Source organism: Pavona decussata, unplaced genomic scaffold, assembly GCF_977016875.1.
Source record: "Pavona decussata unplaced genomic scaffold, jaPavDecu1.1 SCAFFOLD_184, whole genome shotgun sequence".
Lineage (NCBI taxonomy): Eukaryota > Metazoa > Cnidaria > Anthozoa > Scleractinia > Agariciidae > Pavona > Pavona decussata.
Window position 1 is genome coordinate 1,470,859 of NW_028145593.1, and position 15,334 is coordinate 1,486,192.

Below are 15,334 nucleotides of genomic sequence, written 5' to 3' on the forward strand. Positions count from 1 at the left end.
AGTCAAATTCGTCACTAAGTGTGATGAGGGAAAGAAACAGAACTTTTGTGGTTCCTTGCAAACTGACCCCCAACTATTGCAGACACAAAGACCAGACCAGCACACCGAGAACTCCATGCCCTACTCTTTTAGTTTTCTAGTGTTTGGGTTCTTTAACGCCCCACAAGGTTATGAACATGGAAGTGTGTGTGAGACGGGTCCTACGGTTTATCGTCCTTATCCGAGAAGACTAGAAAGTCTAACCATTTGCAGATATCAGAGCAAAGGCAGCACTTTCTCCTCAGTTCTTTAAAGACCATGAGTGATTGTCCGGCCGGTGTTTGAACTCGCGACCTCCCGCACGGTAGTCCGGTGCTCTACCAACTGAGCCAACCGATCGGTGGTTAATAAGAATAAGAATAATAATAATAATAATAATAATAATAATAATAATAATAATAATAATAAAAATGATAATAATAAAAAAAAATAATAAAAATAATAATTAAACCTTGCATCTTTTGAATTCAGCATTATATTGCTTTTTTCTTTCTTTTACAGATCTTATTTTCATAGAAATTGGTTCCAAGAAATTTACAAAAAATCCTGCTGACTCATCAAAGGTGCGTTAAAACTTCCTGTAAACTTTATTCACTAGTTGAGTACAGAGAGCTGTATCCATTGATCCTGGCTAGTACGTTTCTAGAAAAATAATGTGCTCTGAATAATGGACCTGAAGAGTAATCATCCTCTTATGATCACTTTATTGTACAGATAACATAGAAAGTGCATTGAAAATAATACTCTGTTCATATTGCTGTCTTTAAAAAATTATTGAAAAATACATACAGAACTGTATCATTTTACTATGTTCATGTTGCTTGTTTTTGTAAAGATACTTTAATGAATGGAAAATCAAAAGTGATGCAGAACACAGAACAGTCAAGACTTAGCCATAAAAGTAGTAGTTGGATTATTTTGGACGTGCAGTAGTCGTCACATTTTTTTTGTTACTTGTGAACTGAAGTGATAACGACCGTCCCACCTTGAAGTATCTCAGTGAGTTGTTACCACAATAGAGCTAGAACCAGTTGCAAAAATAGTGAGACACTCCAACCAAAAATCGCCCTTTACCACTTCAAATTGCTGCCGCTCATAAATCTGTGAGACATGACAGTACCCCCCTCCCTCCCCTCCATACAAAGTTGTTCCTCCAAATTTTGAGCGTCATCTTGCATTGCTAACAACATTGATAAGGGGGGGAGGGGGAATGGAAAGCACGTGATCACGGCAACTTCATTTAAGGCCAAATATGTTACAGTGTCTCAAGTCTTTTTGCAACTAGTTGTAGCTGAAGATTGTTATCTTGTGTATTCAGATGTTATTATTCTAAAGATCTCAATTTAGCTCTTTATGTTTTTTCCAATAATGACAATCATAAATTATTATTGGGAATTCCACTTTTAGAGCTGTTAGATAGAGTCTTGCATCTTTATTTATGTTTTTTTTTTTCAGGACAATGAAGAATTTTTAAATGTCCTTAAAATATGTTCAGGTAAAGTATTTATTCCATGCAAGATTGATATTGAGTAAATACTTGAGAGTTGAAGGGTGGTAATGGGCATCAATGGAGTGCACTTGGCCCACAAGATGCATCACTGTCTAACAGCTCCCCTTAAACCCTGATCATGCAGTCTTTAATTACTTCTGCCAATCAGCTAAATGATGGCGGCTGAAGGAAACTTTACATTAACTTAAGGTGGCCGAACACAGTTTTAAAGTATGCAGGTGTTAGTAAGCGTTATTTGGAAACTACGTTCTTCTGGGTGCCCGAAATTGGTGTGGTGCAAGATCAACTAAAAAGAAATGAATTTTGATACTTGTTGTTGAGCTAGGTCCCGTTGCCATGGCAATGCAGCGAGCTATTGACCGTCTACAAACAATAGTTTTCCTTAATTTTTAGAAAATGCACTCGTTAGATTCTTTCCATTTTTTGTCTCTAGAAAAACTCACAAAATACTGACATAATGACACTGCTTTCATGAAACTTTAACAGAGGGATCTTCTGTAAATATCCGTTTTGCACTTTAATGTTTTGTGAAGATACCCTCTGTCAGATTTGGATTTTTGTTTGCAGGCGGGTTAGGCTCTTAAAGAACTACTATATTGCTAAATTTCACGAAATTCTAACGAGCGGTTCCTGAGAAAACAGTTCATTTCCATTAACACAACCAGTCACAATTTTTTGGTCAAATGCGCATGCGTGGCTTTTAATTGGGTTTTCACAGAAAAGATTACAAGCGTGCAAAAAGGTTTAGCTCTTCGTGAAATCGCTTTCTTTGTTCGGTGATGAAAGAAAAAGGGTCACGAACGATACACTGGATTATTTTAAGCACAAAACTTAACTTTGTGATCAATTTGATATAAAATTAAGGGATCACTTTATCGACGCCATATTTTGCTTACCACAACCCTAGCGCGCGCTTACTATCATCATTAAAGAATGAAGCCATCAAGCGCGCGCAAACTGTGTTCGGCCACCTTAAAGTTAACACAATTTAGTGGACAGAAAAAAAAAACTGGCCATATGCATATAGGTAACGGGTTGGGCAAGAAGCAAACTGCCTTATCCTGTAAAGCGTGATTTTATAATGCAAGGTGAAAGCAAAAGTGTGGACCCTGGACGTATGTTCCAAGGAACTTTTTTTATGACCCAGGAGGACCGCGGGCACACACAAACAGGCATGCACACTGGTGGGGTTCCCTTATTGTTGTCACTTGTTTTCTTTTTTTTTTTCTTTCTTAGGTGTAAAAGAACAACAACAACAACAAAAATACAAAAAAATTGATAATGATAGTAATAATAAATAATAATTTAATAGTTTTAGTCAAATTCGTCACTAAGTGTGATGAGGGAAAGAAACAGAACTTTTGTAGTTCCTTGCAAACTAACCCCCAACTATTGCAGACACAAAGACCAGACCAGCACACCGGGAACTCCATGCCCTACTCTTTTCGATTAGTGTGTGGGTTCTTTAACGTCCCACAAGGTTATGAACATGAAAGTGTGTGTGAGACGGGTCCTACGTTTTATCGTCCTCATCCGAGAAGACTAGAAAGTCTAACCATTTGCAGATATCAGAGCAAAGGCAGCACTTTCTCCTCAGTTATTTAAAGACCATGAGTGGTGGTCCGGCCGGTGTTTGAACTCGCGACCTCCCGCACGGTAGTCCGGTGCTCTACCAACTGAGCCAACCGATCGGCGGTTAATAATAATAATAATAATAATAATAATAATAATAATAATAATAATAATGATAATAATAATAATAATAATAATAATAAAAATAATAATTAAAACTTGCATCTTTTGAATTCAGCATTATATTGCTTTTTTATTTCTTCTACAGATATTATTTGCATAGAAATTGGTTCCAAGAAATTTACAAAAAATCCTGCTGACTCATCAAAGGTGCATCTAAACTTCCTGTAAACTTTATTCACTAGTTGTGTACAGAGAGCTGTATCCATTAGCCTTTTTTACAGTTCCCGGCGCCATTTTGAAATAGTAACCGCGCAAACACCACATCGAGGCTCGCGTTGACCCGCAAAACATAAACAGAGTGAAATCACAGCTGTTTTGCTCACACGTTCGTATATTTTGGTTATTTCTTTTCACTCTAAATGGTCATAAAATACAAAGACAAGGAAATCACGACGCTGGAAGATATTCAGAAGCTGAAAGTGAAAGAACTAAGGGATATTTTGAAGTGTAATTCTGAAAGAGCGGGCGGAACAAAGGCGGACTTAGTCCTAAAAGTTTACGCTTTGCTTGTGCGGAACGTGGTGAGGCCGGCCGAAAATGTCGAAGAAAATGCGGATAATAGTGGCCACTTTGAATACGAAGACACACTTAGACGGATTTCTGCTCTTGGATGGTCTACGGACCTGCGTCAGCTGCCAGAACTTAACTTTATCCAGCTGTACGACTACCTCGTTGTATCTACACGCAAGTACCGCCATATCGTGCTTAAGGGTACAAATTATAAAAAGTTGAAATCTTACCAATTTTTCTTTGAGGGAAACGTAAAACGACTGGAGAGTAAAGTTTACCAAGGCAAGACCTATGTCAAAGCTAGCGTTCTTCCATCTATGAAGAAGAATCCGTATAGAGTTATAGTAGAGTTCTCACCTCAATGTGACATATTGCGAGCGGCGTGCACGTGTCCGGCCGGGCTTGGCTTAAATGGAAAAGGTAAATGCAACCACGTAGGAGGCGTGTTGTTTGCTGCTGAAGATTTTACGAGAAGAGGATTACAAAAACATGCCGAACCTCTGACCTGCACATCGCGGCTGTCTGTTTGGGTTGTGCCTCGTAACCAAAGTGTTGCAGCAAAGCCACTTGACCAGGTTCTGATCAGAAAGATACGATTTGGGAAGAAAAATATTCGTCTCCAACCGAAGATTATAAAATTTGATCCAAGAGCGCCAAACCAGCGAACGACGGATGAAAAACATTTTAAGACCTTTTGTACAGGTCTTCAAAACAGTCTCCCTGCTAGTTCTTTTTTTTTATTTCATGACATTAAGTCAAAATGCTTAGAAGAGCCTGACCCTGAAGAGAAAGAGAAACCAGAGGGCGTACCCTTTAATGATAACTATGATATAGCTTCGAAGCACTTCAAATACATGGTTGATGAACACGTCTCTAACTTAGCAATTACCCAGGAAGAGATCCAGGAGACAGAGAGACTGACACGCGGACAAAACAAAAACAGTCTTTGGTTTGAAAAAAGGAAAACTCTCTTAACAGCTTCAAATTTTGGAAAAGCTGCCAAGACCAAAGTGGAGCCTTCAAATAAATTAAAGTCAATCCTCTACTCAAACTTCACAACAGATGCTCTTCAATATGGCATTGAATGTGAACCAAAGGCAGTGAACTTGTATATTAAGGAAATGAGAAAAAACGGTGTCAATGTTAAAGTTGAAGAGGTTGGATTATTGGTGTCTAAGGAGAAACCATACTTGGGAGCTAGCATTGACAGAATTGTCACCTTCAAAGATACAGAAGAAAAATGGGGAATGGAAATTAAATCTCCCTTCAGCAAAGCAGGAATGACTGTAGAAGAGGCATGCAAAACCAAAAATTTTTTTCTGGAGAAAATTGGTGATGGAACGGTGAGACTCAAACGGAATCATGATTATTATTTGCAAATTCAAGGACAGCTCTACTGTTCTGACTTAGATCTACAAGGGATCATTCTCACAGTTTATTTTGGAGAAGATAAACCACTGTTTTTAGAGAACTTTTACTCAGACAACACTTGGTCCAGTGACTGCCTGCCTAAGATTGATTTCTTTTACAGAAGGGCTCTTTTCCCTGAGCTTCTTACCAAACGAGTGCAGAGGGGAAAGCTTCTCTACCTCCATGGTGGGTGGCAACCATTTGGCCACTATAGCTGCAGCAGAACTGGTTTAAAATTAAGATTTGAAAGACAAGTATAAGCTTTACATTGATCTGAAAGTTTATTCATATTCAGGGTGCAAAGAAAGTTATTTCTACAGCTTGTCATTCGGGCAAGCTGAAACTAACATTTACTGGCCAAAACATCATTTCAACTAGGCCCCAAAAAGGTTTTGATGAGCATATTGATTTGACAGTACTTCTGTAATGTGAATTCCTCAAAAAACCTCACTTGCCCATTGGGCCAGTTAAAAACAGAATCCACTAGCTCCGGGCTATCAGACACTAACTTCTTCAACAAGAAACATGGCAGTTAAGTCACCAATAGCGACAACTATGGTTTCGGATTAGCAGGTGTTAGCAAAGGCGGAAGGAAGTTTGTAAGAAGTCCACATACTGTTGCTATCTGCGTCGCATAGGGGCTAAGCGTATTGGGCAGATTACCATCTAAAATGTGGTAAGTCTTTATCCGACCAATTGCTCTTTCCACATGGATCCGTACAGAGGCAATGGTCATTGTTTCCTCTGTCTCTGCTGCAGTTAGTTGATTGCGTCCCGCTAAAAAGGGTGGCATATTGACTGTGACACCCTCGGGCACAATGTCCTTTATGTCAAAGCCACGGTCAACCATGATATTGTCTCCACTTTCAATTAAATCCAGCACTCCACTTTCTCGAGTTATTTGTTTATCAGACACTCGTCCACCCCAAAGGTCTGAAAGAAAAGACACTTGGCCATTTGGTGTGACTCCCACTAGTAGCTTCCAAGTGTTGTGGTGCTTGTAACCAGACCACGTTTCTGACTGTGCAAGCATTGCAGATGGACGCTGAATGAAAAGCTCAGTGCAGTCCAAAATTATTCTGGTTGTTGCAAATTCAGCAAATTCTTCTGGCATATTTTTGCGCACCAACTCTTGGGTTGGGAAAGGGAAAATATCTTTGAGTTCATAGTACAATAAATTAATCCACGTAATACAAATCCTTGACACAAGGCTGATGCTTACACCAAATCTGTCTGCGAGGTCCTGTACAAATAAGCCAGCCTTCAGCCGAATCAGTACTAACAGAAATTCATCTAGAAATGATAGTTTCCTAGAGGGTCCTGGTTTTTTGCGATTTTCATCCTCTTGATAAGGCTGACTCCCTTTCACAAGACGCTCTCCCTTCCAGTACTGCATCTTTTCTAATTTTGGCTCAATATATTTAAAAAAACTTATCAGTGCCTCATACGATGGAAACCCTGTGTAAAATAAGATGGCTGAGTTATCATCCTTTATTTTCTCTAAGGAAAATTGACGGCTTAGCAGAATCTCATTTTCACTTTTCACTTCTCTCAAACTTTCTTCACAATCGGCTAGTTTTAGTTCCAGCAAAGTAATCTGTTGTTGCAGTTGTCTGATAACACCATTATCAGAGGCGTCAGCATGATCCTGATCAACAGTGAATGAAGGCGAAGCTTGATCACTTGCTGCTGAAACTGTTTCCAAAGGCAGTGATAGATTTGAGGACTCTTCGAATGAATCTTCTACATCCATTTCCTCTGCAGAAACTGCTGTGCTTGTTACTCGTTCAACAGGGGCTTTACGGGTTTTTTTTTGTGAGGTCCATGAAAACTGCGATGGCTCAGCACCTTTTGATTGAAAGGTGTAATTTTTTACAATATGAAATAGTTATAATAAAAATACATGTACATTGATAACAATAACACAGTGCTCGGGTCCGGTGTCCTCAGTGAAACTCATTGTTGACTGCAAGCTATTTATTCACACAACACTAGGATTATCTTTGATAAAAAAGAGACTGGACAAAGAAGGACTGAACATCAATTGCTATCGAAATACTACAGTCACTAAAAAACAAAGCACTTATAATCATTAATAATCATTATTCATGAGCTCAATAGCCCTATCATTATATTAAGCTTTGCAAATAAGATAAAAAGAAAAAAAAGATTGAGCAAAATGTAATGGCACCTGCACTGAAAGGTGATATGCATATCATTATTGCTATAAGGTTGATGTATATTTCACAAACCTTTCTTCAAGTCCCAGCGGCCTGACAACTTTCTCACAATGTCCTCCTGCTTAAAATGTTCATTGCAAACTACAGTTGAACTTGTTACGGTAAAGCCATCTCTTCCATGTTGCCTCTTAATGAGATTACACCAGCGATTTCTTCGCTTGGGGCTCGTGGGGAATGTGAAGAAATGATAGCCACCGAAGAGCCCTTCGTCATTATAATAGCTGTTGTTACAGCCAAAAACGGCACAATGTTTACCTCTTTTCTTCGAAGACGACATAATCCAATCAAATATCAAAGAAACGACAAAAACAGCGAAGAAAAGCAAGGGAAAGCGTCCTTTGTTCTCATAAACACACCACGTGCGAAGATACGACTCAACGCGAGCCTCGATGTGGTGTCTGGGCGGTTACTATTCCAAGATGGCGCTGGGAACTGTAAAAAGGGCTATTGATCCTGGCTAGTTTCTAGAAAAATAATGTGCTCTGAATAATGGACCTGAAGAGTAATCATCCTCTTATGATCACTTTATTGTACAGATAACATAGAAAGTGCATTGAAAATAACACTCTGTTCATATTGCTGTCTTTAAAAAATTATTGAAAAATACATACAGAACTGTATCATTTTAGTATGTTCATGTTGCTTGTTTATGTAAACATACTTTAATGCATGGAAAATCAAAAGTGATGCAGAACACAGAACAGTCAAGATTTAGTCATAAAAGTAGTAGTTGGATTATTTTGGACGTGCAGTAGTCGTCACATTTTTTTTGTTACTTGTGAACTGAAGTGATGACGACCGTCCCACCTTGAAGTATCTCGGTGAGTTGTTACCACAATAGAGCTAGCTGAAGATTGTTATCTTGTGTATTCAGATGTTATTATTCTAAAGATCTCAATTTAGCTCTTTATGTTTTTTCCAATAATGACAATCATAAATTATTATTGGGAATTCCACTTTTAGAGCTGTTAGATAGAGTCTTGCATCTTTATTTATTTTTTTTTTTTTTCAGGACAATGAAGAATTTATAAATGTCCTTAAGATATGTTCAGGTAAAGTATTGATTCAGTGCATGATTGATATTGAGTAAATACTTGAGAGTTGAAGGGTGGTAATGGGCATCAATGGGGTGCACTTGGCCCACAAGATGCATCACTGTCTAACAGCTCCCCTTAAACCCTGATCATGCAGTCTTTAATTACTTCTGCCAATCAGCTAAATGATGGCGGCTGAAGGAAACTTTACATTAACTTAAAGTTAACACAATTTAGTGGACAGAAAAAAAAACTGGCCATATAGGTAAGGGGTTGGGCAAGAAGCAAACTGCCTTATCCTGTAAAGCGTGATTTTATAATGCAAGGTGAAAGCAAAAGTGTGGACCCTGGACGTATGTTCCAAGGAACTTTTTTTATGACCCAGGAGGACCGCGGGCACACACAAACAGGCATGCACACTGGTGGGGTTCCCTTATTGTTGTCACTTGTTTTCTTTATTTTTTTCTTCCTTAGGTGTAAAAGAACAACAACAACAACAAAAATACAAAAAATTGATAATGATAGTAATAATAAATAATAATTTAATAGTTTTAGTCAAATTCGTCACTAAGTGTGATGAGGGAAAGAAACAGAACTTTTGTAGTTCCTTGCAAACTAACCCCCAACTATTGCAGACACAAAGACCAGACCAGCACACCGGGAACTCCATGCCCTACTCTTTTCGATTAGTGTGTGGGTTCTTTAACGTCCCACAAGGTTATGAACATGAAAGTGTGTGTGAGACGGGTCCTACGGTTTATCGTCCTTATCCGAGAAGGCTAGAAAGTCTAACCATTTGCAGATATCAGAGCAAAGGCAGCACTTTCTCCTCAGTTCTTTAAAGACCATCAGTGGTGGTCCGGCCGGTGTTTGAACTCGCGACCTCCGGCACGGTAGTCCGGTGCTCTACCAACTGAGCCAACCGATCGGCGGTTAATAATAATAATAATAATAATAATAATAATAATAATAATAATAATAATAATAATAATAATAATAGAAATAAAAATAATAATTAAAACTTTCATCTTTTGAATTCAGCATTATATTGCTTTTTTATTTCTTCTACAGATATTATTTGCATAGAAATTGGTTCCAAGAAATTTACAAAAAATCCTGCTGACTCATCAAAGGTGCATCTAAACTTCCTGTAAACTTTATTCACTAGTTGTGTACAGAGAGCTGTATCCATTGATCCTGGCTAGTTTCTAGAAAAATAATGTGCTCTGAATAATGGACCTGAAGAGTAATCATCCTCTTATGATCACTTTATTGTACAGATAACATAGAAAGTGCATTGAAAATAACACTCTGTTCATATTGCTGTCTTTAAAAAATTATTCAAAAATACATACAGAACTGTATCATTTTAGTATGTTCATGTTGCTTGTTTATGTAAACATACTTTAATGCATGGAAAATCAAAAGTGATGCAGAACACAGAACAGTCAAGATTTAGTCATAAAAGTAGTAGTTGGATTATTTTGGACGTGCAGTAGTCGTCACATTTTTTTTGTTACTTGTGAACTGAAGTGATGACGACCGTCCCACCTTGAAGTATCTCGGTGAGTTGTTACCACAATAGAGCTAGCTGAAGATTGTTATCTTGTGTATTCAGATGTTATTATTCTAAAGATCTCAATTTAGCTCTTTATGTTTTTTCCAATAATGACAATCATAAATTATTATTGGGAATTCCACTTTTAGAGCTGTTAGATAGAGTCTTGCATCTTTATTTATTTATTTTTTTTTTTCAGGACAATGAAGAATTTATAAATGTCCTTAAGATATGTTCAGGTAAAGTATTGATTCTGCAGTGCATGATTGATATTGAGTAAATACTTGAGAGTTGAAGGGTGGTAATGGGCATCAATGGGGTGCACTTGGCCCACAAGATGCATCACTGTCTAACAGCTCCCCTTAAACCCTGATCATGCAGTCTTTAATTACTTCTGCCAATCAGCTAAATGATGGCGGCTGAAGGAAACTTTACATTAACTTAAAGTTAACACAATTTAGTGGACAGAAAAAAAAAACTGGCCATATAGGTAAGGGGTTGGGCAAGAAGCAAACTGCCTTATCCTGTAAAGCGTGATTTTATAATGCAAGGTGAAAGCAAAAGTGTGGACCCTGGACGTATGTTCCAAGGAACTTTTTTTATGACCCAGGCGGACCGCGGGCACACACAAACAGGCATGCACACTGGTGGGGTTCCCTTATTGTTGTCACTTGTTTTCTTTATTTTTTTCTTCCTTAGGTGTAAAAGAACAACAACAACAACAAAAATACAAAAAATTGATAATGATAGTAATAATAAATAATAATTTAATAGTTTTAGTCAAATTCGTCACTAAGTGTGATGAGGGAAAGAAACAGAACTTTTGTAGTTCCTTGCAAACTAACCCCCAACTATTGCAGACACAAAGACCAGACCAGCACACCGGGAACTCCATGCCCTACTCTTTTCGATTAGTGTGTGGGTTCTTTAACGTCCCACAAGGTTATGAACATGAAAGTGTGTGTGAGACGGGTCCTACGGTTTATCGTCCTTATCCGAGAAGGCTAGAAAGTCTAACCATTTGCAGATATCAGAGCAAAGGCAGCACTTTCTCCTCAGTTCTTTAAAGACCATCAGTGGTGGTCCGGCCGGTGTTTGAACTCGCGACCTCCGGCACGGTAGTCCGGTGCTCTACCAACTGAGCCAACCGATCGGCGGTTAATAATAATAATAATAATAATAATAATAATAATAATAATAATAATAATAATAATAATAATGATAATAATAATAATAATAATAAAAATAAAAATTATAATTAAAACTTGCATCTTTTGAATTCAGCATTATATTGCTTTTTTATTTCTTCTACAGATATTATTTGCATAGAAATTGGTTCCAAGAAATTTACAAAAAATCCTGCTGACTCATCAAAGGTGCATTTAAACTTCCTGTAAACTTTATTCACTAGTTGTGTACAGAGAGCTGTATCCATTGATCCTGGCTAGTTTCTAGAAAAATAATGTGCTCTGAATAATGGACCTGAAGAGTAATCATCCTCTTATGATCACTTTATTGTACAGATAACATAGAAAGTGCATTGAAAATAACACTCTTTTCATATTGCTGTCTTTAAAAAATTATTGAAAAATACATACAGAACTGTATCATTTTAGTATGTTCATGTTGCTTGTTTATGTAAACATACTTTAATGCATGGAAAATCAAAAGTGATGCAGAACACAGAACAGTCAAGATTTAGTCATAAAAGTAGTAGTTGGATTATTTTGGACGTGCAGTAGTCGTCACATTTTTTTTGTTACTTGTGAACTGAAGTGATGACGACCGTCCCACCTTGAAGTATCTCGGTGAGTTGTTACCACAATAGAGCTAGCTGAAGATTGTTATCTTGTGTATTCAGATGTTATTATTCTAAAGATCTCAATTTAGCTCTTTATGTTTTTTCCAATAATGACAATCATAAATTATTATTGGGAATTCCACTTTTAGAGCTGTTAGATAGAGTCTTGCATCTTTATTTATTTTTTTTTTTTTTCAGGACAATGAAGAATTTATAAATGTCCTTAAGATATGTTCAGGTAAAGTATTGATTCTGCAGTGCATGATTGATATTGAGTAAATACTTGAGAGTTGAAGGGTGGTAATGGGCATCAATGGGGTGCACTTGGCCCACAAGATGCATCACTGTCTAACAGCTCCCCTTAAACCCTGATCATGCAGTCTTTAATTACTTCTGCCAATCAGCTAAATGATGGCGGCTGAAGGAAACTTTACATTAACTTAAAGTTAACACAATTTAGTGGACAGAAAAAAAAAACTGGCCATATAGGTAAGGGGTTGGGCAAGAAGCAAACTGCCTTATCCTGTAAAGCGTGATTTTATAATGCAAGGTGAAAGCAAAAGTGTGGACCCTGGACGTATGTTCCAAGGAACTTTTTTTATGACCCAGGAGGACCGCGGGCACACACAAACAGGCATGCACACTGGTGGGGTTCCCTTATTGTTGTCACTTGTTTTCTTTATTTTTTTCTTCCTTAGGTGTAAAAGAACAACAACAACAACAAAAATACAAAAAATTGATAATGATAGTAATAATAAATAATAATTTAATAGTTTTAGTCAAATTCGTCACTAAGTGTGATGAGGGAAAGAAACAGAACTTTTGTAGTTCCTTGCAAACTAACCCCCAACTATTGCAGACACAAAGACCAGACCAGCACACCGGGAACTCCATGCCCTACTCTTTTCGATTAGTGTGTGGGTTCTTTAACGTCCCACAAGGTTATGAACATGAAAGTGTGTGTGAGACGGGTCCTACGGTTTATCGTCCTTATCCGAGAAGGCTAGAAAGTCTAACCATTTGCAGATATCAGAGCAAAGGCAGCACTTTCTCCTCAGTTCTTTAAAGACCATCAGTGGTGGTCCAGCCGGTGTTTGAACTCGCGACCTCCGGCACGGTAGTCCGGTGCTCTACCAACTGAGCCAACCGATCGGCGGTTAATAATAATAATAATAATAATAATAATAATAATAATAATAATAATAATAAAAATAAAAATAATAATTAAAACTTGCATCTTTTGAATTCAGCATTATATTGCTTTTTTATTGCTTCTACAGATATTATTTGCATAGAAATTGGTTCCAAGAAATTTACAAAAAATCCTGCTGACTCATCAAAGGTGCATCTAAACTTCCTGTAAACTTTATTCACTAGTTGTGTACAGAGAGCTGTATCCATTGATCCTGGCTAGTTTCTAGAAAAATAATCTGCTCTGAATAATGGACCTGAAGAGTAATCATCCTCTTATGATCACTTTATTGTACAGACAACATAGAAAGTGCATTGAAAATAACACTCTGTTCATATTGCTGTCTTTAAAAAATTATTGAAAAATACATACAGAACTGTATCATTTTAGTATGTTCATGTTGCTTGTTTATGTAAACATACTTTAATGAATGGAAAATCAAAAGTGATGCAGAACACAGAACAGTCAAGATTTAGTCATAAAAGTAGTAGTTGGATTATTTTGGACGTGCAGTAGTCGTCACATTTTTTTTGTTACTTGTGAACTGAAGTGATGACGACCGTCCCACCTTGAAGTATCTTGGTGAGTTGTTACCACAATAGAGCTAGCTGAAGATTGTTATCTTGTGTATTCAGATGTTATTATTCTAAAGATCTCAATTTAGCTCTTTATGTTTTTTTCAATAATGACAATCATAAATTATTATTGGGAATTCCACTTTTAGAGCTGTTAGATAGAGTCTTGCATCTTTATTTAATTTTTTTTTTTTTTTCAGGACAATGAAGAATTTATAAATGTCCTTAAGATATGTTCAGGTAAAGTATTGATTCAGTGCATGATTGATATTGAGTAAATACTTGAGAGTTGAAGGGTGGTAATGGGCATCAATGGGGTGCACTTGGCCCACAAGATGCATCACTGTCTAACAGCTCCCCTTAAACCCTGATCATGCAGTCTTTAATTACTTCTGCCAATCAGCTAAATGATGGCGGCTGAAGGAAACTTTACATTAACTTAAAGTTAACACAATTTAGTGGACAGAAAAAAAAACTGGCCATATAGGTAAGGGGTTGGGCAAGAAGCAAACTGCCTTATCCTGTAAAGCGTGATTTTATAATGCAAGGTGAAAGCAAAAGTGTGGACCCTGGACGTATGTTCCAAGGAACTTTTTTTATGACCCAGGAGGACCGCGGGCACACACAAACAGGCATGCACACTGGTGGGGTTCCCTTATTGTTGTCACTTGTTTTCTTTATTTTTTTCTTCCTTAGGTGTAAAAGAACAACAACAACAACAAAAATACAAAAAATTGATAATGATAGTAATAATAAATAATAATTTAATAGTTTTAGTCAAATTCGTCACTAAGTGTGATGAGGGAAAGAAACAGAACTTTTGTAGTTCCTTGCAAACTAACCCCCAACTATTGCAGACACAAAGACCAGACCAGCACACCGGGAACTCCATGCCCTACTCTTTTCGATTAGTGTGTGGGTTCTTTAACGTCCCACAAGGTTATGAACATGAAAGTGTGTGTGAGACGGGTCCTACGGTTTATCGTCCTTATCCGAGAAGGCTAGAAAGTCTAACCATTTGCAGATATCAGAGCAAAGGCAGCACTTTCTCCTCAGTTCTTTAAAGACCATGAGTGGTGGTCCGGCCGGTGTTTGAACTCGCGACCTCCGGCACGGTAGTCCGGTGCTCTACCAACTGAGCCAACCGATCGGCGGTTAATAATAATAATAATAATAATAAAAATAATAATTAAAACTTGCATCTTTTGAATTCAGCATTATGTTGCTTTTTTATTTCTTCTACAGATATTATTTGCATAGAAATTGGTTCCAAGAAATTTACAAAAAATCCTGCTGACTCATCAAAGGTGCGTCTAAACTTCCTGTAAACTTTATTCACTAGTTGTGTACAGAGAGCTGTATCCATTGATCCTGGCTAGTTTCTAGAAAAATAATGTGCTCTGAATAATGGACCTGAAGAGTAATCATCCTCTTATGATCACTTTATTGTACAGACAACATAGAAAGTGCATTGAAAATAATACTCTGTTCATATTGCTGTCTTTAAAAAATTATTGAAAAATACATACAGAACTGTATCATTTTAGTATGTTCATGTTGCTTGTTTATGTAAACATACTTTAATGCATGGAAAATCAAAAGTGATGCAGAACACAGAACAGTCAAGATTTAGTCATAAAAGTAGTAGTTGGATTATTTTGGACGTGCAGTAGTCGTCACATTTTTTTTGTTACTTGTGAACTGAAGTGA

General features: G+C 37.3%; 3 protein-coding genes across 4 annotated transcripts in view; 2 read left to right on the forward strand and 1 right to left on the reverse strand.

The window, feature by feature from the left end:
* Positions 1-15,334, forward strand: part of LOC146462844 (uncharacterized) — a 239,352-nt gene that overhangs the window by 220,710 nt on the left and 3,308 nt on the right. The gene's annotated exons all lie outside the window — the stretch shown is intronic.
* On the forward strand, positions 3,526-5,697 carry LOC146462855 (uncharacterized). The gene has a single exon (XM_085085092.1). The coding sequence runs from the start codon at positions 3,664-3,666 to the stop codon at positions 5,482-5,484; it is 1,821 nt and encodes a 606-aa protein (XP_084941218.1). The 5' UTR covers positions 3,526-3,663; the 3' UTR covers positions 5,485-5,697.
* On the reverse strand, positions 5,709-7,824 carry LOC146462856 (uncharacterized). Its single transcript, XM_085085093.1, has 2 exons — positions 7,477-7,824; positions 5,709-7,072 (listed from the first exon to the last, which is right to left on the reverse strand). The coding sequence occupies exons 1-2, from the start codon at positions 7,739-7,741 to the stop codon at positions 5,778-5,780; spliced, it is 1,560 nt and encodes a 519-aa protein (XP_084941219.1). The 5' UTR covers positions 7,742-7,824; the 3' UTR covers positions 5,709-5,777.

What these genes read in the sequence shown, in the direction of transcription:
- LOC146462855 (XM_085085092.1), top strand. Translation starts at nt 3,664, where the DNA reads ATGGTCATAAAATACAAAGACAAGGAAATCACGACGCTGGAAGATATT.
- LOC146462856 (XM_085085093.1), bottom strand. Translation starts at nt 7,741, where the DNA reads ATGTCGTCTTCGAAGAAAAGAGGTAAACATTGTGCCGTTTTTGGCTGT. An exon ending in CCGCTGGGACTTGAAGAAAG is followed by an intron (nt 7,073 to 7,476) that starts GTTTGTGAAATA and finishes TTCAATCAAAAG; the next exon opens with GTGCTGAGCCATCGCAGTTT.